This window comes from Gigantopelta aegis, chromosome 6 (genome assembly GCF_016097555.1).
Source record: "Gigantopelta aegis isolate Gae_Host chromosome 6, Gae_host_genome, whole genome shotgun sequence".
Classification (NCBI taxonomy): domain Eukaryota; kingdom Metazoa; phylum Mollusca; class Gastropoda; order Neomphalida; family Peltospiridae; genus Gigantopelta; species Gigantopelta aegis.
The window spans coordinates 11,029,767-11,056,268 of record NC_054704.1 but is presented as its reverse complement, the minus strand read 5'-3'; the positions used below and the strand labels follow the sequence as shown (position 1 = coordinate 11,056,268).

General features: G+C 39.5%; 1 protein-coding gene across 1 annotated transcript in view; it reads left to right on the top strand.

Annotated features, from left to right (window-relative positions):
* Positions 1-23,583, top strand: part of LOC121375689 (leucine-rich repeat-containing protein 74B-like) — a 67,946-nt gene extending 44,363 nt beyond the window's left edge. Inside the window, exons 8-14 of the mRNA XM_041503274.1 lie at positions 839-924; positions 3,957-4,151; positions 5,257-5,352; positions 8,722-8,988; positions 13,914-13,999; positions 16,345-16,578; positions 20,966-23,583. Coding sequence (XP_041359208.1) covers positions 839-924; positions 3,957-4,151; positions 5,257-5,352; positions 8,722-8,988; positions 13,914-13,999; positions 16,345-16,522 — 908 coding nt within the window. The 3' untranslated portion in view covers positions 16,523-16,578; positions 20,966-23,583. The remainder of the gene's footprint in view (positions 1-838; positions 925-3,956; positions 4,152-5,256; positions 5,353-8,721; positions 8,989-13,913; positions 14,000-16,344; positions 16,579-20,965) is intronic.
* Positions 23,584-26,502: the final 2,919 nt, after the last annotated feature.

Genomic DNA, 26,502 nt, shown 5'->3' with positions numbered 1-26,502 from the left:
AACCAAAATAATAAGCTCGCTTTTCTCTGTACAAAGCGGAATGCAGGCAATATATATAATATTTACTTCAATGTCAATACAAACATGTATTACTCTAGGGTTAAGTCATAAGAAAAACTATATTTGTGTTGAATATTATTAAGGAAGCATCACACATTGAAGCCATTTTCCATGTGTGCGGTTTTTGACACGATGCAGGCGCGGTTACCAAAACATTGCCGCATATACGGAAACGCTTCTTATGATAATTACAGAATAGAATTATTTATGCGTCCATTTTTTTCGCGTTCTTGGCCCACACCTCACAAAAACCGCGCATATGGATTATAGGTATTAGCGTAACATGCCATGTTGTCAATTATTAAACGTTTAGTTAACCACTGACCATGTCGGTACTCAGTGTGACAAATCATGAATACAAATTGGTGTGATCTTTGTGATACTATTTGTTATCCTAGAAATAATATTAACATTTGTCAGTTAAAACTGATTGGGTAGTTGTAATGTTTACTGGTCAGTAATAGTATTAGAATGCATATATATACTTTATCATGATACCTAGTTGGTATTTCTATAATAATATACTGATGGAATGAAATAAGGGATCACACCAACACAAACAGGAAAGAATGTCTGCGACCAGAAGCCTCATTTATACAGTCTGGAAGTTAACCTCATTACTGACATTGAATCTCACGTTAATGACAATGAATCCTATATTACATCTTTGTACTCTATTCATACATTACGACGTTATTGGTGACAGATATTTGGTCTAAAATACCAAGTGTTCCCTTATTTCTTTCTCTTAGTATAATTTTATTATTTCTTTCATTAGCTGTGAACTGCTCTTTGCGGACCTTGGACCTAAGCTGGAACCATCTCAGATTAATCGGTGCTGAAGCCATATGCCGAGGATTAAAAGTAAGTAGAATAAGAGGTCAATTACGTGACCCTAAACCAGGCGATGTTGATTCCTTCACTGTACACATCGCCATTCCACAATCCGTCCTCCTCCCACATCAAGCATTACGAAGTTGTGAACCGCTCATTTGCACATACAACCAGGACGTAACACTATGTGTATTGGAAGTGTTTTATTAATTCAGTTCTTCCTTTACTTTCGTATACCAGAAAGCAAATGTTAGATTATATTTATTAATAAAAACAAAATGTTTTGGAAATGACTTTTTGTAATTTTGCTAAACCGCTATCTTCTATTGGAACCCATGTTAAATTGCCCAACTTGAAACACAGATTGTTAATAGAAACGGGTTAACTTTGTCACTAACGATTACACTATTTCAAATAGTATGATTAAGTAAAAAAAACACACCTTAGGTCTCACAGTTAACAAGTACGGAGGACCGCAACCACTGAATTCTGACCCAGAAGTTAATTGTGTAGTTTAGAACAGCAACTGTTTTTATTTGACTCTAATTTAAGTTATTTCTAAAGTGGACAGGTGGCAAAATGTTTACTCGTAGTGTATATGTGACTCCACTTCCGGTTGCGCCAGTATAAGTTGCATTTAGCCTACAATAGTTTCTAATTGAGGCACGTGACAATACAAAATATATTTGTCACGGGGATCCTATAATACCCGTAACCGAATAAAACACGATTATCCAAATATCTCTCCTAACTGTATATCTATTAGATCTCTCTGTAACGGGCAGTTTAAAACCCTAGTGTGACTCGTCTAGGTATGATCAGAGATAAGATCTTATATAAAGTATATAGTATTATAGCACGTTTAGTTCACTAGAAAACACAACAAAAACACAATACATTTTGGAATCTGTATTAACCTACGCTGACAAATGTACTGCCGCAGTAGTTAATTAACAACAAATAATAACAACCCAGAACTGATCACTTAATTAGTTAATCTCTAGGTGTCTAGTTTACACAATATGCTAATCACTTCACCGTGACACAACACCCACACGTGTGATAATTGAGAAACGCTTCCAGGGGAACTTAATTAATAAAGGAATTACAACTCTATTCCTAACTGGTTAATTTTTAATTAACCCTAACTACTCATTCAATAACCTTGTAATACAGACTTAATACTGGTACCTATCACAATAAAGACAATAACCTACAGTTTACCTAGGTCCTCTAGGATGACTGGCTAAGCCTTAATAATTATTTAGAACAGTGATCCTACAGTATACTGCGTCAGATGACCGGCAGCACCGTCTAAATAATATTGGTATAATACAGTATTACAATATTTAAAGTCACATCAATCACATCAAGGTTATACAACAGAGCAGAAATGATATTTACCAAGTCCAAACAGACGAACGTTCCCTGGAAGCCTTCCAATATGTTTCTCCCTGATGTCTCTAAAACCCTATCTATTTATGATATAAATCGAATATCGCCTGGGGATACATCGCGGCCCTCCCCCTATCAAGTGATATTTCCACAGCGGCCATGACGGCAATTTTCTCTTAGATGGCCAGACTCACTGACGCCTAGTCGCCAAAATCACGGTTGTAAAAACCGCACTCGCGGAGGTATTACGTAACTACTGGCCACCTGGGCTTAAGTGCATATTGGAACTGCACACGGCCCTCTAAAACAATTAATATCGCCACAGGCGAAAACAAAAATTAAGAGCATGTCCCGTCACAATATTTAAAGCCATTTGAAGAAAAATGGTATACTAATAAGATATAGCTATCTAGGTAATATGTAAATGGATGTTTTTGTTAATGCCTGTATGAAGTGTCACTCTCTGTGGCGTCTTTTTAGAGCATATTGGTCACCTTCTTATGGATCAGTCTAACAGAAATCGTTGTTAGAAGTAAAATATAGTGATATAAAATTTCAGTGTAAATGATTGATGATTGTACCATAAACAGTGTTTATGCTGCAGCTTGCAATCACCATAATTGTAGGTTTGTGGTATGTTGAAAAGTATTTAAAAAACCCAACCAACCAACAAACCCCAAACACAACGGAAAATCCAAACCTAAAGCAAAACCGAACCTAAACTAATAAAACAAAACAAAAGAACCATAAATAAAAGAAGAAAAACACCAGACAAATAAATCATTAACCCCCCCCCCCCCCCCATTAAAACTCGTAGAAGAAGCAATTTCGGAATCTATAGACACTGAATACGACGATGATTACTGAGAATACAACACTAAGTCTTGTAACGTAATAAGGAAAGACGCAAACTGTCAAACAATAGAGTTTATGGATCACCTGTGATTCTTATCTAATATCATTAATTAAAAAACCCCATTAGTCTGTCAGTTTTGTACGCGCTGACAGTTCTGTGTAAATGTCGACTTTTTCTATGGCTAAAACTTGAAATGTCACGCACGGATTTTTAAACAAACGCCTGTTTTCTTTACATATCCGTGTTTAAGTTTGTTTTTTAATTAAATAAAAAATGAAAACAAGTATGAAATTAAAGTTTGTTAGAGGTATCAAACACATTTCTTATTAAGTGACACGCACACGTGCACATATGAGCCCACGCATCCACACACACTAAGAACATTAGAAATAAGCGATGACAGTACATCTTACATATAAAGCCAAATTAAATGTAACACATTGTAATTATGTACCGTTGATATTGTGAAAACCCCCACAATCCACTCACCAGAGGAAGTCTCAGATTCTTCAAGGTTTCAACGGTCTCGATATCTAACCTGAACTACAGCAAATATAAATGTATCCTAACATTTAATTTTAATTAATTTTTGCATAACACACACACACACACACACGAACACGCACACGCGCACGCACACGCACACACACACACACACACGGATTGGGTAGAAGTTATCTATCTTATGAGGCCCTCTCCTATCCTAACATCTCGAGTGGAGGGGACCGATCGCCCTTGCCTCACCCATTGGATTTACTCCTGCAGGTGTACACCATAAAATGCACTCATGTTGATGCGTGTTTCGTTTCAGGTAAACCGGAGCCTTATTAGATTATTTCTGTCTTGGAACGGTTTCGGCATTGAGGGCTGTTACGAGATGAGCAAAGCACTCCGGGAGAACAAGACCCTCATAGAGCTCGACCTCAGCGCCAATAGGGTTAACATCATGGCCTTCAGGGTGCTGCTTCGCGGGCTGCTCCACAACAACACGCTGCGAGTCCTCAAGGTGAGCTCGTGCTGTCCGTTAACCCTTTCACCGCCATCGGGATCCAGTTTGCATTTTTAACTGATTTTCGTGCTAATAACCAATTAACGTTCAAACAAGCAGTTATTGACATGCACCTCAACTATTTGATTTTAAGTTCAGGACCCCGTTTTACGAAGCAATCTTATCGCTAAGATCACCATAAGTGCATAAGGTAGATATGCACTTCAGGTGATTTTGACGCTAAGATCTCTTCGTAAAACGGGGACCGGGACACCATATTAAAGGTCAGTTGTTAATGGTCGGCATACTGGAGATACAGTTCCCCATTCCGTCTAGGTAGGGGCCGGTACCAGGATACGAAGCGAATACCTACCCATGCGTACTGGCCACAACAGACTGAATACCTGTCCATGCGTACGGGCCACAACAGACTGAATACCTGTCCATGCGTACGGGCCACAACAGACTGAATGCCTGTCCATGCGTACGGGCCACAACAGAATGAATACCTGTCCATGCGTACGGGCCACAACAGACTGAATACCTGTCCATGCGTACGGGCCACAACAGACTGAATACCTACCCATATTGATATTGAGAGATGAAACCCGCTGTCGCCACTTCATGGGTTACTCTTTTCGATTAGCAGCAAGGGATCTTTTATATTCCCCATCCCATAGGATAACACATACCACGGCATTTGATGTACCAGTCGTGGTGCACTGGCTGGTGCGAGAAATAGCCCAATGGGTCCACTGACGGGGATCAATCCCAAAACGACCGCGCATCAAGCGAACGCTTTACCACTGGGCTACGTCTTGCCCCTAATGTTATGGCGTGTTCGCCTCAGTTGTTGGTCGTCCTTTAATGATTAAACATTAAAAACATTCTCCATGTAAATTAAATTATTTGGCTACAATTTGTATGGGCATTTAGTTAAAGGTACGATGTTTACATTTCAAAGCAAACGTTGATCAATAATTTTGGCAGAAAGCCGGCATGATGCAGCTTTGAGACAGCACCTTTAATTAAATTCCGAATGTCTTGTCCTATAGATGTTTATTGATTGTACACGTCGCGTAACAGACGTCTGTTCAGATTTCTGTTTTGTTGTTTTTGTCAGATCGGCGTGAACCCGATCACCACTGATGGAGCGATTTCCATACTACACGCGATGGATGAGGATGATGCTACGGCTCTCATTGAACTCGACTTGTCGGTGGGTCAAACAATATACACAAATATGCACTTCTATTTACAGTGGTCCTTGCAGGAAGGGTTTCGGGAGTCAAAGGCCCTGATGCAATAAGCTAAATTTCTTTTTTTATATTATATGTTCTGAGGTAACATGACTTGATCCACTGAAAATTTCGTTCACTACAGTACGGATCCCTCCCCCGCACAATTCCTTGCACCCTCGCCTGCTTCGTATTTGTAGAGAGAATGACAGGGAGAGGAGAGAGAGAGAGAGAGAGAGAGAGAGAGAGAGAGAGAGAGAGAGAGAGAGAGAGAGAGAGAGAGAGAGAGAGAGAGAGAGACAGAGAGAGACAAACAGACAAAAAGAAAGAAAGAGAGGCAGACAGACAAAGAAAACAGACCATTCATACAATTTCGTTGCTCTTCATGTGTGTGTTTTAACATTTGGTCAATAGATGTACGAGTGTGACCTAATCCACTTGTGTGAGAATTTCGGATCGAAGTGTTGGAAAATACTGCAGAATTGCGTGAATACACATATAAAGCTAATGATACGGCGCCCATAACGAGCCAATAACATTTCTCAACAACGAATAAATAAGCTAATATTCAAAAAAAATCTATAACGAGGCGAAAGTATTTCCCACAAATTAGGTCATCCGGTCTGATGCGGAAGTACTCATATTCTGGCTTCCGTGACGTCGAGGTTAAAGTGATGGTTCTGGGTTTTTACTGGTGAAAGAAGTCTTCGACTGACAGTATCTTTTAACGGCTAAAATTACATACTAAATATAGTTCCATGTTTAGAATATCAGTGACTGCATATCCAATATATTCTTGTCGTCATAATGTTTGTAAATAGGACAAACTGGAATTGGTAGGCTATCCTAATAATTTCGTTCGCATGAAATAAATATATATCTGGAAATAAAGTGAAGTTTGACCTAGTCTAAATTCTAGGACACATTTAATTTACAGCCATTAATATTTTATGCTGAACAAATAATTAGTACGTAATTGTAGTCCATGGCCGTAGCTAGGATTTTTTTTTGTTTGGGGGGGGGGGGGGGGGGGGGGGGGACTGAGTAGTTAATAGTCTAAAATTCCTTAAACAGTTAAAAAGAGAATTTTCTTTAAGTTTCTATAATGCTTTGCGGATTTTTTTTTTGGCCCGCTAGCTACGGCCCTGTAGTCGTTAAAGTGTCTCTGTTTGAGAGCATACGCTATAGTATGTTGGGGGGGGGGGGGGGGGGGGGGGGGGGGGGGGGGGGGGGGGGGGGGGCACTTTTTTTTGGGGGGGGGGCAGAGATATGTATAGTATAGGACAAATGTAAATGTGTTCGGCGTTAAATTGGCCTCCCGATTCCTACGGGCCTGTCCTTGAAGGGACCAATGTCCCCCCCCCCCCCCCCCCCCTTCGTCGCCTGTGATTACACACCGTTCTGGGGCGACGTTTAACATTACAAAACGTGTTATTTGTTTGTTTTTGTCACACGACATAATCCGCCCCTTGTTGAACACGACAAAACCAGATATGCTTTTCACACCCTGGAGGCAGATTTCGATTCTGGGTGAAATCTCGATACTCACATGAAGCAAACAAACAAGCCATGTGACGGAATCATTCGTGTTTTATTGAACAACAATCGAGCGCGCTTCACGGGCCATATTGCACGGAGAGCGTTCACGTGAAAGAACCGCATTAGGTAACACGGAGTAATAATGTCAAAGCGACCATCTAGTGGGTAATATAGCAATATAACTATGAGCTTTCGGCGGTAATACGGCTTCCGTGTATTTCACCCGGTGCTAGACTTGCTCATAGACGGGGCCACATAGACAGCGATTTATATAGTAAGTCGATTTATAAAATTATAGGTGGAATTCATGTATTTGTTAAGATGACAGTTAACTGGACTATCAACTGCGATATGATATACTGCTAGCAACTGGCAGGAAATGACGTATTCTCAATGATGGAACTGATACTATTTGTCCGTAATCTTTCTTTCAGAATAGCGAATATTTGATGTATGAGCAACGCGAAATTCTCTGCAGGGACGCAACTGTTCCTAACCATGAATAAGGCTATAAACCCAGTACTTGTGTAGGTGCGCAGATTCTATTTTTTCGTATCAAGAAATACTTTGACACTGCCTTCTACAGATATACCATTTTAAGTACGGTTTTCATTTATTCTTCCGACGGAGAGTGCCTGGGTGCATGTTCAATTAATCTTGATTTTCGTGCTTATATCCAACTAAGGTTCAAGCATGCTGTCCTAAACAGACGCGTTAGCTCTCTGGGCTGTCTGTCCAGGTCAGTGGGTTAAGGCTTATATAGACTGGATGCGGCGCGTGCGTGCGATCCGGTTTCAAAAAATCGAAATACATTAGTTTCAGTGAGAGAGTCTAGACTGGACGCGTGCGCCAAACACATGCGGCCAGCCATAATGAAATAATCGTATGTGGTGTATATGTCCTAAACGTAAGACGCATACGCATCAAACACAACAGTTGGACCGCACGCACCGTAGAACAGCCAATGAGATATCTTTATATCGATCTCACACACGTGTGATATCTGTGTGTAATACCAAAGTTCTCTGTCCAAAGGGTGTATAAGAAAATAGAGTAGCCAATGAAACGACTAACCCATTGACCTCTGTCCTCAACCAACGGTTCAGAGTTCACTGTTTTAACATCTAGCAAGGGCTGCACTGTTAGTAGCCAATGAAACGACTAACCCATTGACCTCTGTCCTCAACCAACGGTTCAGCGTTCACTGTTTTCACATCTAGCAGGGGCTGCACTGTTAGTAGCCAATGAAACGACTAACCCATTGACCTCTGTCCTCAACCAACGGTTCAGCGTTCACTGTTTTCACATCTAGCAGGGGATCCAACTTTAGGACATCTACAACATTTCAAAGTAAATTAGAACGCATTGAATAGCGGCAGTCTTCCGCAGAAAGTCCATCCCGACTAGAAACATTAGAACGCATTGAATAGCGGCAGTCTTCCGCAGAAAGTCCATCCCGACTAGAAACACGAATGTATTAATCCATTAAATACTAGAGTTCGAAGTTCGGGGAAAATGCACATTCCAGAACTGTTTGAATCCTAGACTCTCTACGACAGCGTATTTGAATCTTCTTTGGACATAATCACGTAAACATGAACGGCAAAACTGTCTTCCATTATCAAAATCGTATCTCTGCATAAAGCAGAGTTGAAAGGACGTTAGGTAAAGTCGTGATTGCTTATATGATCCACTATCAGATGCTCGTTCTTAGAAGGACCGCCACTCTCCTAAGAGATCCGTAACAGGATGTTAACTCGATTACCCTCTCTATAAATTGTTAAACTTAGTTTAGTGTGTGTTTTTTTCAGGATGTCTCTGTAGACGAAGACTTCCTGCAGCTTCTGAAGCGAGTTCAAACGAACCGCCCTCTCCAGGTGAAATACGGCGTGGCGTTACGTCATGATGACATCAAGCGAGGGGGCGGGGACTCGGTTGTCCTGGATACGGACGACCCGGCGTCGCTGCTGTTTGAGTACATGCGGAAGAAGAACCTGCGGCTCATCGATCTTCTGAGCAGTCTGGACAAAGACAACAGCTTGTCTCTGGACAGGGAGGAGCTCAGGACGGGGCTGCTGGTCAGTACAGATTCCAATGATAGGAGCTCAGGGCGGGGCTGCTGGTCAGTACAGATTCCAATGATAGGAGCTCAGGGCGGGGCTGCTGGTCATTACAGATTCCAATGATAGGAACTCAGGGCGGGGCTGCTGGTCAGTACAGATTCCAATGATAGGAACTCAGGGCGGGGCTGCTGGTCATTACAGATTCCAACGATAGGAGCTCAGGACGGGGCTGCTGGTCAGTACAGATTCCAATGATAGAAGCTCAGGGCGGGGCTGCTGGTTAGTACAGATTCCAATGATAGGAACTCAGGGCGGGGCTGCTGGTCATTACAGATTCCAACGATAGGAGCTCAGGATGGGGCTGCTGGTCAGTACAGATTCCAACGATAGGAACTCAGGTCAGGGCTGCTGGTCAGTACAGATTCCAACGATAGGAGCTCAGGACGGGGCTGCTGGTCAGTACAGATTCCAACGATAGGAGCTCAGGACAGGGCTGCTGGTCAGTACAGATTCCAATGATAGGAGCTCAAGGCGGGACTGCTGGTAAGTACAATTCCAATGATAGGAGCTCAGGACGGGGCTGCTGGTCAGTACAGATTCCAATGATAGGAGCTCAGGACGGAGCTGCTGGTCAGTACAGATTACAATAATAGGATCTCAGGACGGGGCTGCTGGTCAGTACAGATTCCAATGATAGGAGCTCAGGGCGGGGCTGCTGGTCATTACAGATTCCAACTATAGGAGCTCAGGACGGGGCTGCTGGTCAGTACAGATTAGAAAGTTAGGAGCTCAGGGCGGGGCTGCTGGTCAGTACAGATTCCAATGATAGGAGCTCAGGGCGGGGCTGCTGGTCAGTACAGATTCCAATGATAGGAGCTCAGGACGGGGTTGCTGGTCAGTTCAGATTCCAATGATAGAAGCTCAGGGCGGGGCTGCTGGTCAGTACAGATTCCAATGATAGGAACTCAGGGCGGGGCTGCTGGTCATTACAGATTCCAACTATAGGAGCTCAGGACGGGGCTGCTGGTCAGAACAGATTCCAAAGTTAGGAGCTCAGGGCGGGGCTGCTGGTCAGTACAGATTCCAATGATAGGAGCTCAGGACGGGGCTGCTGGTCAGTACAAATTCCAATGATAGGAGCTCAGGGCGGGGCTGCTGGTCAGTACAGATTCCAATGATAGGAGCTCAGGACGGGGCTGCTGGTCAGTACAGATTCCAGTGATAGGAGCTCAGGACAGGGCTGCTGGTCAGTACAATTCCAATGATAGAAGCTCAGGACGGGGCTGCTGGTCAGTACAGATTCCAATGATAGGAGCTCAGGACGGGGCTGCTGGTCAGTACAGATTCCAATGATAGGAGCTCAGGGCGGGGCTGCTGGTCAGTACAGATTCCAATGATAGGAGCTCAGGGCGGGGCTGCTGGTCAGGTAAACCTAAACTGAATATTAAGCGATGGGTACGATTACTGAAAATCAGTTGTTTTCAGAGACTAAATACATTAGAGGATGATTTCAAAATCTCTTTTCTTCCTCTATTTTACGATCTTGAAACAAATTCGTATACATTTTTGGTTGTTTGTATTCTTTTTTCCTTTTTTTTTAAATTTGTTATTATTATTATTTATTTATTTTGCTTTCAGCTGGCATCGTCTGCTAGCTAAGTGCATTGTAGAAATTTAGTTATCATTTTTCAAATAGGCTACACAGTATATTTAAGTAGATCAGTCTAATAGCTTACATGTCTTGACAAGACGATCTGATAAGAGAAACCCTTCGCATTTGCACGTAACCTAGATTACACAAAGCAAGGACCATACAGAGAAAACAGTACGTCCTAGGGAAACACCTGGACAGGATTATCCAGACTTTTCCATTTAAAGGGAGCTATCAATCTGGATTCCCATCCCTTCCCTCATACTAGTGCAAGGAGAGTTATTTTAGCCTCCCTTTGGTATACGAAGTTAAAACATACTGCTAGAAAAGGATTACATATCAATGCTAAATGTGGTGATATCTTAAATAGCTCCCCGTAATCTCAGTTTGAGGAGCCATTAATCATTATCCTGAACCTAATTTTGTTGTCTTCACACCGAGTTCTATCTATTCTGTCCTTAAATATAACAGTATTGCCGAGATTGTGTTATAGACAGTTATGGTTGCAAATGTGATTTTGTACATCCATTTCAGAGAAAACCGCGTGCAATTTTTGTTGAAGATCAGTTTATAGACATCTGATTGGCTGCGTCATGCTGATAACATAGATTTCAAATCCAAACTGTCCACAGAAACTAACATACATTTAATGATACAAATTGCTATTTGATGACGCGCACGAGATAAACGAAAGTACCGTCAAATGTTCGGAACATATGTCTTAATCCAGGATTTTGAGAATGTGTAAGATATGGTATGATACACTTATGTCCATTAGATACCATTTATCTTATAACTCTTTGTTTAAATGCATATCCAGCTCGCTTTCGGTCGTTAGATACGTTTTGAAACAACTGGTTGTAAAATCAGTAGAAATTTGCGGCCGTACGAAGAACATTCTGTATTGCCTTCACATTTCAATTTCTTCAAATCATGGCGTAATCGGTGGGTGTAGGGTGTGGTGTGGTGGGGAGGGGGCAGCATGCGGCCATGACCAACAATCACACCTGTTTTATTCACCACCACCATGTATATATCCCTGTTGCCCCATAACACGACGCAAAGACACAGTTTTGTCCCCCACACCACCTCACCCCCGGCATATAAATGCCACCGCCAATGAATCACATATAAATATATTATTCTGTCCCTTACCAATTTATATTTATTCACATGCTATGGACATTACACAGAGCATAACGAATGCACGAACAACTCGTGCAACGATACCTCGGTGATAAATCAATGCTAGGTACATGTCCTGTCAGTTTTGCTTTTATCTATTCGATATTGCTGTTAGCATCCCGGAAGTTCAGGCCAGCGAGCTGACCTCTGTCGGCTTGGGTTAACGAGACTCCGGACACTGGACTTGTGAGTAGACGTTATGCACGTCTCTCTTTAACGACACTAATGAGCCCACAATTACTGTGCTGGGTTTCCCCTCGCACGATTCGGGATTCAGGCTCGTGGTAGGATGATACACAAATAAGGTGTCAGTGATGAAGTGTTTTTGTCTTCCATGATGATGTTATCTTCATAGAGCTTTCATATAAAGTGTCATTTAGGGGCGGATCCAGGAGTTTGTAAATGGAGTTTGGGGTCACATAATTCTAAAAAGGGGCAATTTGAGTTTGTTGTAGAAAAATTAGCCAAGCTCCGAAAGGGAGCGAGAACTGTTGAGTGTATCTAGGACATGCTCTCGGGAAAATATTGAAATAAAGATCATTTAGAGACTCTTCGTGTCTTCGTGGCACTTTAGTGTTGTATGTTGTGGATGATAAATTAAATAAAAGGTCATTAAAATGTGCACTTGAAAGGGGCGGGGTTACAACGCCAAATCCATCATTTCCATCTGATATACACATATGTACACGTGTTTGTGGTTATCTCTCTCTCTCTCTCTCTCTCTCTCTCTCTCTCTCTCTCTCTCTCTCTCTCTCTCTCTCTCTCTCTCTCTCTCTCTCTCTCTCTTGTACATTTATGTATATCTGCCTGTCTGTCTGACTATCCATGTGTGCCATATGTAACCCATGAATATATAATCTCGTACTGACAGCTGATTGCACAGAATTGTGGTTCGTGTCATATTGATTTCACGTGATCATAAAGCATGGCGGAAGCATGGCTGCTATCAAATGGCAATCATACACTGTACTATACTCGACCATGTTGATACTTGGAAACGAGAGAAACTAGAGAAACGATCACTTGCTATTTCTGCATAGTTACCGTACGGCAGGTAAAACACAAGTTAGAATACTAAAAATTAAGAAGTTAGTAGCAAAAATCAAGTAAATAAAACACGCGATAACCTAGATAGTTAATGATACTGGTTACAACCAGGAATCACGAATTGCAGAATTGCGTATCCATTTATTTCTGTTCTTACTAAACTGCCAACGATCTAGCAGACTTAAAGGCACCGACGCCTTGTCGTGGTATGTGCTGTCTTTTAAGTGAATGCACGTTTGCTGCTAATATCATTAACCCTTTACCACATTAACCTACTATACACCTAGAACTCTGTTCTAGACAGACAGGACATGTATTCGAGGTACTAGTACCATAGTAATATATAACATCGAACATTTTGTTCTTCTATCTCGCAGCAGACAGGACATGTATTCGAGGTACTAGTACCATAGTAATATATAACATCGAACATTTTGTTCTTCTATCTCGCAGCAGACAGGACATGTATTCGAGGTACTAGTACCATAGTAATATATAACATCGAACATTTTGTTCTTCTATCTCGCAGCAGACAGGACATGTATTCGAGGTACTAGTACCATAGTAATATATAACATCGAACATTTTGTTCTTCTATCTCGCAGCAGACAGGACATGTATTCGAGGTACTAGTACCATAGTAATATATAACATCGAACATTTTGTTCTTCTATCTCGCAGCAGACAGGCAATAACTGCGGTGAGGTGGTCAGTAGTCCACCCACTTTTAAATGTTTTGTTCACACTCCATTTACATTCTTGATTAAGTTTTGATTTAGAGTACACCTTGTCCATTATTGTTCCCAATTGTCAGTCCTGAACGTCTTCCTATGATGCCTATTTATGAAGCACAAACAACTAATACAACGTGCTGAAAGAAAATACATATACAAGATGAATTTGTTAGCAAGTGGTCTCATAGATAATGTGAACAACAAAACCATAGTTTTATGAAACTCGCGTCTCGACACAACACCAAGAGTACAGGTTCTTGTTATTTCTGTAAAATGTTGTCTGGTTTAGCCGTGACTGTAGTTTGATGTTTGTTTACTTCCAGAACCATGACATTCCTCTAAGTTCCCGGTCCATGGACATAATGATGACGAAACTGGACAGAAACCAAGATGGATTTGTCGACTACGAGTATGTTATTATGTTTGATGTTCCAACAATTCATTGAAGGGGTGAACGTGCTGGGTGGCTCTATAATTAGCATGCATGGGCGTACGACCCGGGGGGGGGGGGGGGGGGGGGGGGGGGGGGGGGGGGGGGGCAGGGGGGCAATTGCCCCCCACCCAAATTCGGGCAAAACAGTGGGGAAAATTCGGGCAGTTTTTATCTGGGTAAAAGTTCAGGCAAATCAACCCCTCCAGCCCCCCTAAATCAAAGAGTCCCCATACGCCCATGTTAGCATGCCAGTTTTTTGTTATTGATTTTTGTTTTTGTAGGGAATAACTAAGGTTTTTAGTCAAAAGACGTATCTCGTTATATCGAAATCTAGCAGCATTACCCCCTTATGTTCTTTAGTTTACTTTAAGGGCGAGAGGTTGTAGTATTTATACATGTTCGTTGAAATAGTGCATGCGGCAACTTGAGCGACATGCTATTATTGTTTATATGGAATTTAATTTCGTGGTTTTCTCTCACCATCCACTTAATATACTGAACAATATAGCGAACATTTTAATTTTAAAAAATTTCATGATACAATTCCGTAAACAGACTGTCCAAATGGAGCCACTTAAATAATTTTAATTGAAGTAATAATAATAAAAAAATAGTAATGTTCGCGTTTGTTTTGTTGTTTAGTATATTCATTCATTCTAACTGATTTCCGTCCTTATATCCAATTAAAATTCAAGTACGCTGTCCTGGGCACACATATCTGGGCTGTCTGTCCAGGACAGTGAGTTAGTTGGTGGTTAATGTGAGAGAAGAGTGTGTAGTGGTCAAATACATACCCCCCCCCCCCCCCCCCTGCGTGTGCTGTAACCTCACCGTGGTGCAGGGGTGTAACATTCTCTTTGAGAATGGCCAATACAGCACAAATTGAAGTTTGGAGTAAAATTCGGTGTCCGTAAAATTCTGTGATATTTGTATTTGTATTTTTGCACAGTTCTTTACACTGTTTTTTGTTTAAACCTTGAATTTGTATATTGGTGTTGGTCATCACTTTATTTATTTGTTTGCATTACCATAGTTTGACACCCAATAGTCGATGTATTTTTCGTGCTGGGGTGTCGTTAAACATTCATTCATTCATTCAAATACATACCCATTGAGTCGTTAAAACTCTCTCTGGGTGGGAGCCGGTACCGAGCTGCCAACCTAGTGTCTACCAGCGTTATTTTCAATGGTTTAACCACGACACCACCGAGTATATTAACGAAATGTCCAAGATGGATATGCCAGGTAGCTACAGCGTGTGCCCAGCAATTCACGCTTTGTTTGATCCGTCGTCTACCCACAGATCCCGTCGTTTGAGGTGATATATCACTCTGGCTCCTACCCACAGATCCCGTCGTTTGAGGTGATATATCACTCTGGCTCCTACCCACAGATGCTGTCGTTTGAGGTGATATATCACTCTGGCTCCTACCCACAGATCCCGTCGTTTGAGGTGATATATCACTCCTACCCACAGATGCCGTCGTTTGAGGTGATATATCACTCTGGCTCCTACCCACAGATGCTGTCGTTTGAGGTGATATATCACTCTGGCTCCTACCCACAGATCCCGTCGTTTGAGGTGATATATCACTCTGGCTCCTACCCCACAGATGCCGTCGTTTGAGGTGATATATCACTCTGGCTCCTACCCACAGATGACGTCGTTTGAGGTGATATATCACTCTGGCTCCTACCCACAGATGCCGTCGTTTGAGGTGATATATCATTCTGGCTCCTACCCACAGATCCCGTAGTTTGAGGTGATATATCACTCTGGCTCCTACCCACAGATCCCGTCGTTTGAGGTGATATATCACTCTGGCTCCTGATAACTCACATGAGACTAGTTGAAGGAGAGTCAGTTTTGACTCCCCTTAGGATGTATATGTATATGGTATCAATGTTAATATGTTAAATGCCTCCCCAAAATCTCATTCAAGGCGAGATCTGTATCCACTATCCACCGTTATTGTGTTGATATTTGTAATAGTCGATGTTTTGGGTTGTGTAGGTTATGTTTTAATTATTCATTTTTCATTGATACTTATTTTCGTGCTTATATCCAATTAAAGATTAAGCACGCTGTCATGGGCACACACACCTGGGCTATCTAGGCTGTATATCCAGGACGGCGGATTAGTGGTTAGTAAGAGAGAAGTCGGTGTAGTGACCTTACACCTACCCACTGGGCCATTATACTCGCTCTTGGTGGAAACCAGTAACGGGTTACGAACCCAGAACCTACCAGCCTTCTGTTGGATGTCTCCAACCACGACACCACCGAGGCCAGTCTTTAATCAGTTTCCTTCTCGTTCCAGAGAACTCGCCACTGCGTTGAAGGAGTATACTCGACGACTTTCGAAACGCCAGAAAAAGTTTGGAAAGAAATCTTTACCCGTTATCGACCAACTGGAAAACCTGAGACAGAAAATCCGTTTACGTCTGGAAAGCAGCGGCGAACAAGAAGAAAGTCACGGCAGAGAATGGCACATCTAGGGAAATGAGCGAAACCAATGATTGGTTTCTTCACCAGATGATATATTTTAATTATGGTAATCTCTTTTGAGATGATATAGTTTAATGATATTCATCCCCTTTGATTTGTCTGTGACACATTCATTTTATAAACTGTTAACAGCTATTTCTTTCATTCTTTACATACATTCCAGAAAGAATAATGTAAGAAAAAAAAGAACAATAGGAACAGATCAAATTGTCAAACAAAATCGTATCTCTACAAGACTGAGTATAAGTGAAGTTTAGAGAACGTAATGGGTGAACATATTATGTCACATGTATTTAAGAAAAGGGAAAGGACAGTTTGTGCTTCATTGTTTCGGAGTTCGGTTGTTGGAGTCATTATTAGAACAACCATTGATTACTGGAATATTTCTATTAATAACATGTTGGTGAGATCTAGCTCACTAGTAGAGCACCCGGTTGACGTGCAGTGGGACATTCGATCGATCCACCCTCGGTGAATCCAATACGTTTTGTTCCATTGTAACAAGTACCACTCGAGTGGTGTATCGAAATCCGTAGTATGTGCTTTTCTGTCGGCGGGAAAGCGCATATAAAAAATCCCCTGCTGCTATTGGAAGAGGTAGCCTATGTGACGACAGCAGGTTTCTTATTGTATATGCTTGACCAAGCATAGTAGTATATTAGACATCAAATAGTGATAGTTTAAAATACTCACAGGATTCAGAAACTAACATTTAATTGCTTAGTGACCGTATGAAAGATCTGGTAGTCTGTCAGACTACAAGCTTTGACAATCTCATAGCCTCGAATGGATTTTGATAGCCAAAACACTCCGGGCTACCACACTGAAATTTAAAAAAAAATGGTCAGAAATATTTCCTGTTTAAAGGATTAAAACGAAATTCTGCCTGACTAGGAGGAGGGCGTTATACGAGGGATATGTGGTTACATGTGATATTATTTAGAGATCATCCTACAGGTGATACATGTTCCTCTCCCGTTTCTTATTGTCTTGTTTTCTTTAACCTTTGATCTATGCATATGCATTAACCAAAGTTTATTACGAGCCAAAAACTAGCTGTCTGTCAGTTGAATAAGATCTATAGTTTGCTCATTTCTGATAGTTAGTGGCTAACGTCGCATTAGTCTTCAACAATTGGTAAACAGTTGGTATTTTTGCTTAATTGAGATCTCTTGCTTTTGTTACTGTCACATTTATTTGTAATAAATATTCGCAAATTAATCAGTCACATTTGCCATTTGAATTTTATATATAATGTTCAAACTGCATTAAAAAAACATTTTTAAAATTTCTTTTTAATAATAAAATTTAATGCACATCGTTCGGTAATAGAAATACTCCTACGAAAATACCGTTTACTGTATTAAGCATTTTAAACGAATAACATACTGTTAGCTAACTTACCTAGTCTCATCATAAGAGCATACGTGTGTGTGCGTGTCTGTATTTGTGAATATACAACAATGACCGTGTTCAATTTAAGACGTCCTAAAATAGACAGTTTAATTAAAATAGATAATGGACAATTTCTGTTTAGAGTTGGGTGGAGTTATTACTGTTCCGGTTACGTTCTGTTTTAATTGGCACAAATAGTTTGTTTATAGTGTAGCTTGGAAGGTACACCGTATTTAGTGTATTGGGTACAACAAACATGCAAGAGGCATTTCATTTTTGACTTTCCTTTCGTCTTCTTAGGTACAACTGTTACAATTTGTTATTAGTGTTGAGTTTCTTGTTGTTTGTCTTTTACTTGGTAACTGTCTGTTCGTTAAGTTTGCCTTAGTCACAACGTGATTCTTTTATTTCTCAGTATACTGCTTCTTTCTGTTTCAAGTTTCTCTTCAGCAACTATATACCTTCATTTTCATTTGTTGAAAGTAACTTACACAGTTTCATATCTTTATTGAAAATATGCCTGTTTTCATAATCGTCTTGAAAAGTTTACTACTCGCAAATATCTAACATAGGCTTAACTAATACAAAACAATATTATTTAATACAGATTAATATTACCTAATAGATATTAATATCTTGGTTTGTGCTTGTTGGTTAGAGTATCTTTATACTGCTTATCACAGATGAAACCAAAGGTCAGTTTCTACTACTTCTAGAATATTTTTCAAGCATTAGTTTTGCTCAAAATAATCAACAGTTTAATTTGTACTTAATTTCTACTGTTGAACAAACAGATATTTAATGTCCATTCCTCTGTTTAATACTGCATACGTTTATTGCTTATTTTGTATTGTTTAGGAGGTGTATATTCGTTAAGTTTGTCTTAACTAAAACACACCGTTAATTTTGTGCCTGTGATGTAATAGTTGTGTACTAATACAGTCAAACCTGTCTTAGCGGTCACCTGTACACAGCGGTCACCTGTCTTAAGCGTCCACTTTTTTCCTCCGAAACGATTTATAATGTAAATGCACCTGTAATAAGCGGTCACCTGTCTAACGCGGCCAGCGGCTACCTAAATCGGATCCCAAATCGCCAAAATACCTGTATTAAGCGGCCACAGTAAAGTTTTACTATTATATAAAAGCGATATTTTAACAACAGTGATAAGGTGCAGCAAATAACCGATCTTCACACCTTCAGAAATACTAGTACCCATTCAGTCCCGACATCTCGACTGTGTATCAATTAAGAAAGTATGACTCTCGCATGCATCTAATTGCCTCTGGGCAGGCTACGCTTGACATTTATAGATTCGCATACTATGACAATACACCACATGAAGTAGGAATTAAATAATTAAATGGAAAAAGAAAACAAACTTGTTGAAAACGATTAATTTAATACATTCCATTTGCATTATTTCTAAAGGAGGCGACATGTCAAAAGTTGATTTATAGTCAAATGTGAAGCACACATCCATTGATTAGCAGTACAGACGCAAAAACAAGAAACAACATCAAATGTTTTAAAGACTATATATGTGGCAACCTGTACTCAGCGGCCACCTGTCTTAAGCGGCCACTTTTATCTACTCCCTTGTGTGACCGCTTAAGACAGGTTTGACTGTACTAGTATTATTGCTGCTACTGTTGTACCTGTTACCTGCTACACTCGTATACATAGACCGTTCTTCAAATCCCCTCATAGAGGTTTATTGTTATGTTACAGCTGTTTGTTAACATTATCTTGCCCTTGTTTGATAATTGCTGGTTAGTGTTTTATAGTCTTGTTGCTACGTTTTCATACATCAGTGCAAATCACCAACAACATTTTCTATTTCTCTTCGTAGTAGGCCACACTGGAATAAACAGAATATTGGTCGCTATGGATTAGAAATATGCATCGACATTTTGCAGCCTAATTTCTTTGTGTATTGGTTACAAACAAACACATACATAACAAAGGCATCACCTAAACTACCCCCCCCCCCCCCCCCACCACCACCATCAACACCCTCACTTCTGCATACCCACATACACATAGATAACTAGAACGAATTAAATATCAGTTATCAGACAGTTGTTTAAATGCAACACAGGTATGACATCTTTTATGATGAATGTAAATCTGAACGTCAAAACCGTAATACATGGTCAGAGCCGTATTTATGCACAATGCAGTCTAATAGGTATTTAGCAAAATAGTGGTTGATTCTATAATTTCTATCTAGTGCCTCGTCTATAGGAGGACAGCCATTCCCGAGGAGATCCTTTACTGGAGATTGCAACCTTCTTGTACCGCTAAAATATCGTTTCCTGATAATTCAACTGCTCTAGTCTATTTCTGATTTAGCCATGCACCTTTGAACAACCATTAGTAGAACTTTTAATTTGCACACGATTTAAGTACTATATAAGCAGACGCGGTATAATTGTATTCCAAAAGGCAGCAACAAAGTAACAGATATGTGTTGAGTATGATTGTTTATTAAGATTATCACTGGCATTCAGTGTTTGTAATGCGGGCTTTAAAAACATCGCAATTAGAATATTGCTGCGTGACTCTGAACATTCACGCCTGAAGATCAAAGCAATCAAATGTCACTAGTGCGTTAATCAGAGAAAGGAATCAAATGGAGACAAACAAACCATTTTAGGTTGTTTAGATTGCAGCTCACTGGCTGGATACAATACACTAACTTCATACAATACACTAACTTCATACAATACACTAACTTCATACAATACACTAACTTCACGTGTACGTGCTCCTGTCGGTGTATTAACATTATTGCTCCTGCTTGTAGGTCTATCAAGAGTTAACGCGAAATGTCAAATAGTACTGTAGTAATATAAATGTAAAAACACCGTAATGCATGTCACGCTTATCGATGCAGATACAACAATATCTTTTAATTCATTTCGTGTGGTTGAAAAATATCTATAATATTTGACTTGCTCAAAGCAATGATCAATAAAATTTCATGTGATCTTTTTTTCTTATAGCTTTATATTTGTAATGTGTTTCTGCTGTAGAAACATCACACAACTGGAATAATGGATTGCAGATGGCGTTTTTATGAAGGAATATATGTCGTAAAGAATTGGAAAGCAAGACCACACAAAATTAAAATATTTGTTAAAGATGAAACATTATGATTCCCATACTGAGTTACCATTGTTTGTGACAACTGACAACAGTATATACAATTAATATATATTGTATAATTATTGTTACTGTAGTAATACATTTTGTTTGACATCTTCCATATATATGTTAATACTTCAAACATTATTCTTACTCACTGGTGTCTAACATTTTATTTGTAAATACATTTGTAATAACATCTTATTGCAGTGTTTTCTAATAACTACACTATGTTTAATACACATTACACTGTGTTTTGTAACAACTACACTAGGTTTAATGCACATTACACTGCGTTTTGTAACAACTACACTAGGTTTAATACACATTACACTGCGTTTTGTAACAACTACACTAGGTTTAATGCACATTACACTGCGTTTTGTAACAACTACACTAGGTTTAATGCACATTACACTGCGTTTTGTAACAACTACACTAGGTTTAATGCACATTACACTGCGTTTCGTAACAACTACACTAGGTTTAATGCACATTACACTGCGTTTTGTAACAACTACACTAGGTTTAATGCACATTACACTGCGTTTTGTAACAACTACACTAGGTTTAATGCACATTACACTGCGTTTTGTAACAACTACACTAGGTTTAATGCACATTACACTGCGTTTTGTAACAACTACACTAGGTTTAATGCACATTACACTGCGTTTTGTAACAACTACACTAGGTTTAATGCACATTACACTGCGTTTTGTAACAACTACACTAGGTTTAATGCACATTACACTGCGTTTTGTAACAACTACACTAGGTTTAATGCACATTACACTGCGTTTTGTAACAACTACACTAGGTTTAATGCACATTACACTGCGTTTTGTAACAACTACACTAGGTTTAATGCACATTACACTGCGTTTTGTAACAACTACACTAGGTTTAATGCACATTACACTGCGTTTTGTAACAACTACACTAGGTTTAATGCACATTACACTGCGTTTTGTAACAACTACACTAGGTTTAATGCACATTACACTGCGTTTTGTAACAACTACACTAGGTTTAATGCACATTACACTGCGTTTTGTAACAACTACACTAGGTTTAATGCACATTACACTGCGTTTTGTAACAACTACACTAGGTTTAATGCACATTACACTGCGTTTCGTAACAACTACACTAGGTTTAATACACATTACACTGCGTTTCGTAACAACTACACTAGGTTTAATACACATTACACTGCGTTTCGTAACAACTACACTAGGTTTAATACACATTACACTGTATTTTGTAACAAAAATAGTCCACATTTCTATATATGAAAGTTCTGATCCACATTATTCTTAATGGATACTCAGGAAAAAGAGAGCTAAAAATGCCATTCATGTTGTTTTGAAATTCTGTGAATTTAAGACCTCGAAATTTGCATTTCATCCTTAAACATCCAGAGGAAAGTTTGAAGAAAAGAGCGCAGGACTGAAAATTCCACAAAAACATCAGCATCGTTTTATTTGTCAATGTAATGAATCAAAACATCCACAATAGTGGCATAAATAATTATAATTCAATTAACAAATTCAATTCAGGATTATAACAGCAGTTGCTATTTTCATAATTCATCTGATTGAGTGCCACCCATTGCTCACCGAGTTTGGTACCTGCTATTACGATGCTCAAAAGTAGGTAGCTTTCGAATTATCGCTTTGATTAGTGTAATCTTTCACACACTAATTTAAATTGTTTACCTTGTTAAATATGTGAGAAAGATGAACTCACAAATGACAGTAAAGTACACACTAGTGGAACCACGTGTTCACCAACCAGGGCTAGCTCTGGAACCAGCCACGGTCGTCAAGTGCGAATTTTCAAAGCATTTGGCGAATTTTATTTTCACATTTTATTTTCATTTGGCGAATACATTTTATGTAATAATTGTTATTTTGTTAGAAAATAACTGGGTTTTTGCAATTATTGAAAATTAAATAGATGATTTGGCAAATTGTTCTGCTTACCCAAAGCTAGCCCTGCTAACATATGAAACATTCCTTCTGTTATAGCTATTCTCAACGTTTCACATTATTTCACTTTATTTCACATTATAATTTTTCCACAAAAAGATGTTATTTATATAAAATTATTACATCTACTTTGTTAGCTTATCAAAGGTTGTGAAATATAAATCACCAAAATTGGTCGCAAATTAAATATACTAGGTTGTGAATGCAAATACATTGTATATAGTTTTTCTTATTTGGAACTATGCAAAGTAATCTTTTGTACATATATTTTCTACAAACCAAATAAGTTAAAATTTAAACAAATGTCCATCATTTCCATTCATTCATTCTCTTATTTTATTATCGTAAAATATCTATTTTCATAGTACACCTATTATCGGAAATTTCGTGAATTTGGTGTACTATTTTGTATATACTTTTCTACAACCCACATCATCATACCAACCCACATACGTCATACATTTAACCATGTTCTCAATAAATTTAAAAGCTTAATAAAAAATCTTAATTCATTGTTGTTTGTTTTTGTACTTACTACTTTGAATCTGTTCGCTGTTGAATATATCATGTCGCCATGAATTCTTACATGTAGATTATTAAGACTGTGGTTTTTAATGACATGACTCGTCAACAGCAGAAGCGTGTGTTTTGTGTGTTGTGTGTGTACGTATATGTGTGTTTAGTGTGCATGTATGTATGTGTGTTTTGTGTGTTGTGTGTGTACGTATATGTGTGTTTAGTGTGCATGTATGTATGTGTGTTTTGCGTGTTGTGTGTGTACGTATATGTGTGTTTAGTGTGCATGTATGTATGTGTGTTTTGTGTGTTGTGTGTGTACGTATATGTGTGTTTAGTGTGCATGTATGTATGTGTGTTTTGCGTGTTGTGTGTGTACGTATATGTGTGTTTAGTGTGCATGTATGTATGTGTGTTTTGCGTGTTGTGTGTGTACGTATATGTGTGTTTAGTGTGCATGTATGTATGTGTGTTTTGCGTGTTGTGTGTGTAAGTATATGTGTGTTTAGTGTGCATGTATGTATGTGTGTTTTGCGTGTTGTGTGTGTACGTATATGTGTGTTTAGTGTGCATGTATGTATGTATGTATGTGTGTATGTGTGTATGTATGTGTGTGTATATGTATGTATGTATGTATGTGTATGTACTATGTATATATATGTGTGTGTGTGTGTGTGTGTGTGTGTGTGTTTTGCTTGTGATGTACGTGTATGTATGAGTGTGTATGTATACCTTAATGGCTATTTTATGAGCGTTGTACTAAAGGCAAGTTTTGAAATTATTTTGTTTTTACTTTACTGGACACAAATGGCTTCCACCCAATACTCACACTCACGACGTCATTTGAGAAAGATCACAGCTACTACTAACTATTAATTATCTTTGAAGCATTAAACGACCACAATACAGTAAAATAGCTGATATTCCTCATTCTTCTTTTTGAGCATTTGGTTTACAATAAGTACGCTATTAACAGAAACATGAAGCAAAATGTGAACTTTTGAAAAGTCGAATGTACTTGTAACTGTAAGTCGGACAATATGGTCTAACATCGAACATAACTTTTCTCAAAGATCTTGAAACCCCCCACCCAAACCCACGTTATTAATACAATGTGCATCCATCTGATGTTCGAAAGTAAGTGGGGTTTTTTGTTTAACGACACCACTAGATTTATTAAACATTGGCTGTTGGATGTCAAACATTTGGTAATTTTGACATATAGTATTACAGAGGAAACCCGCTACATTTTGCCATTAGTAGCAAGGAAATTGTACCATCCCACAGACAGGATAGCAAGTACCACAGCCTTTGCTATACTAGTCGTGGTGCACTGGCTGGAACGAGAAATAGCCTAATGGGCTCACCGACGAGGATCGATCCTAGACCGACCGCACATAAGGCGTGCGCTTTACCACTGGACTGCGTCCCGCCCTGTAAGGTGAATATTGATTTAACCGTTCTTCTAAATCAGTTCGTACGTGTTCACGATTCAGTGAATCAGTTCGTACGTGTCACGATTTAGTGAATCAGTTCGTACGTGTCACGATTTAGTGAATCAGTTCGTACGTGTTCGCGATTCAGTGAATCAATTCGTACGTGTTCGCGATTCAGTGAATCAGTTCGTACGTATTCATGATTCAGTGAATTAGTTCGTACGTTTTCACGATTTAATCAGTTCGTACGTGTTCATAATTCAGTCGATTAGTTCGTACGTCTTCACGATTCAGTGGATCGGTTCGTACGTGTTCATGATTCAGTGAATCAGTTCGTACGTGTTCACGATTCAGTGAATCAGTTCGTACGTGTTCGTGATTCAGTGAATCAGTTCGTACGTGTTCACGATTCAGTGAATCAGTTCGTACGTGTTCGTGATTCATTGAATCAGTTCGTACGTGTTCACGATTCAGTGAATCAGTTCGTACGTGTTCGTGATTCAGTGAATCAGTTCGTACGTGTTCACGATTCAGTGAATCAGTTCGTACGTGTTCGTGATTCAGTGAATCAGTTCGTACGTGTTCACGATTCAGTGAATCAGTTCGTACGTGTTCGTGATTCAGTGAATCAGTTCGTACGTGTTCGTGATTCAGTGAATCAGTTCGTACGTGTTCGTGATTCAGTGAATCAGTTCGTACATGTTCATGATTCAGTGAATCAGTTCGTACCTGTTCATGATTCAGTGAATCAGTTCATACGTGTTCAGTGAATCAGTTCGTACGTGTTCACGATTTAGTGAATCAGTTCGTACGTGTTCATAATTCAGTCGATTAGTTCGTACGTCTTCACGATTCAGTGGATCAGTTCGTACGTGTTCATGATTCAGTGAATCAGTTCGTACGTGTTCATGATTCAGTGAATCAGTTCGTATGTGTTCACGATTTAGTGAATTAGTTCGTACGTGTTCATGATTCAGTGAATCAGTTCTTACGTGTTCATGATTCAGTGGATCAGTTCGTACGTGTTCATGATTCAGTAAATCAATTCGTACGTGTTTGTGATTCAGTGGATCAGTTCGTATGTGTTCACGATTCAGTGAATCAGTTCGTACGTGTTCGTGATTCAGTGAATCAGTTCGTACGTGTTCGTGATTCAGTGAATCAGTTCGTACATGTTCATGATTCAGTGAATCAGTTCGTACCTGTTCATGATTCAGTGAATCAGTTCATACGTGTTCAGTGAATCAGTTCGTACGTGTTCACGATTTAGTGAATCAGTTCGTACGTGTTCATAATTCAGTCGATTAGTTCGTACGTCTTCACGATTCAGTGGATCAGTTCGTACGTGTTCATGATTCAGTGAATCAGTTCGTACGTGTTCATGATTCAGTGAATCAGTTCGTATGTGTTCACGATTTAGTGAATTAGTTCGTACGTGTTCATGATTCAGTGAATCAGTTCGTACGTGTTCATGATTCA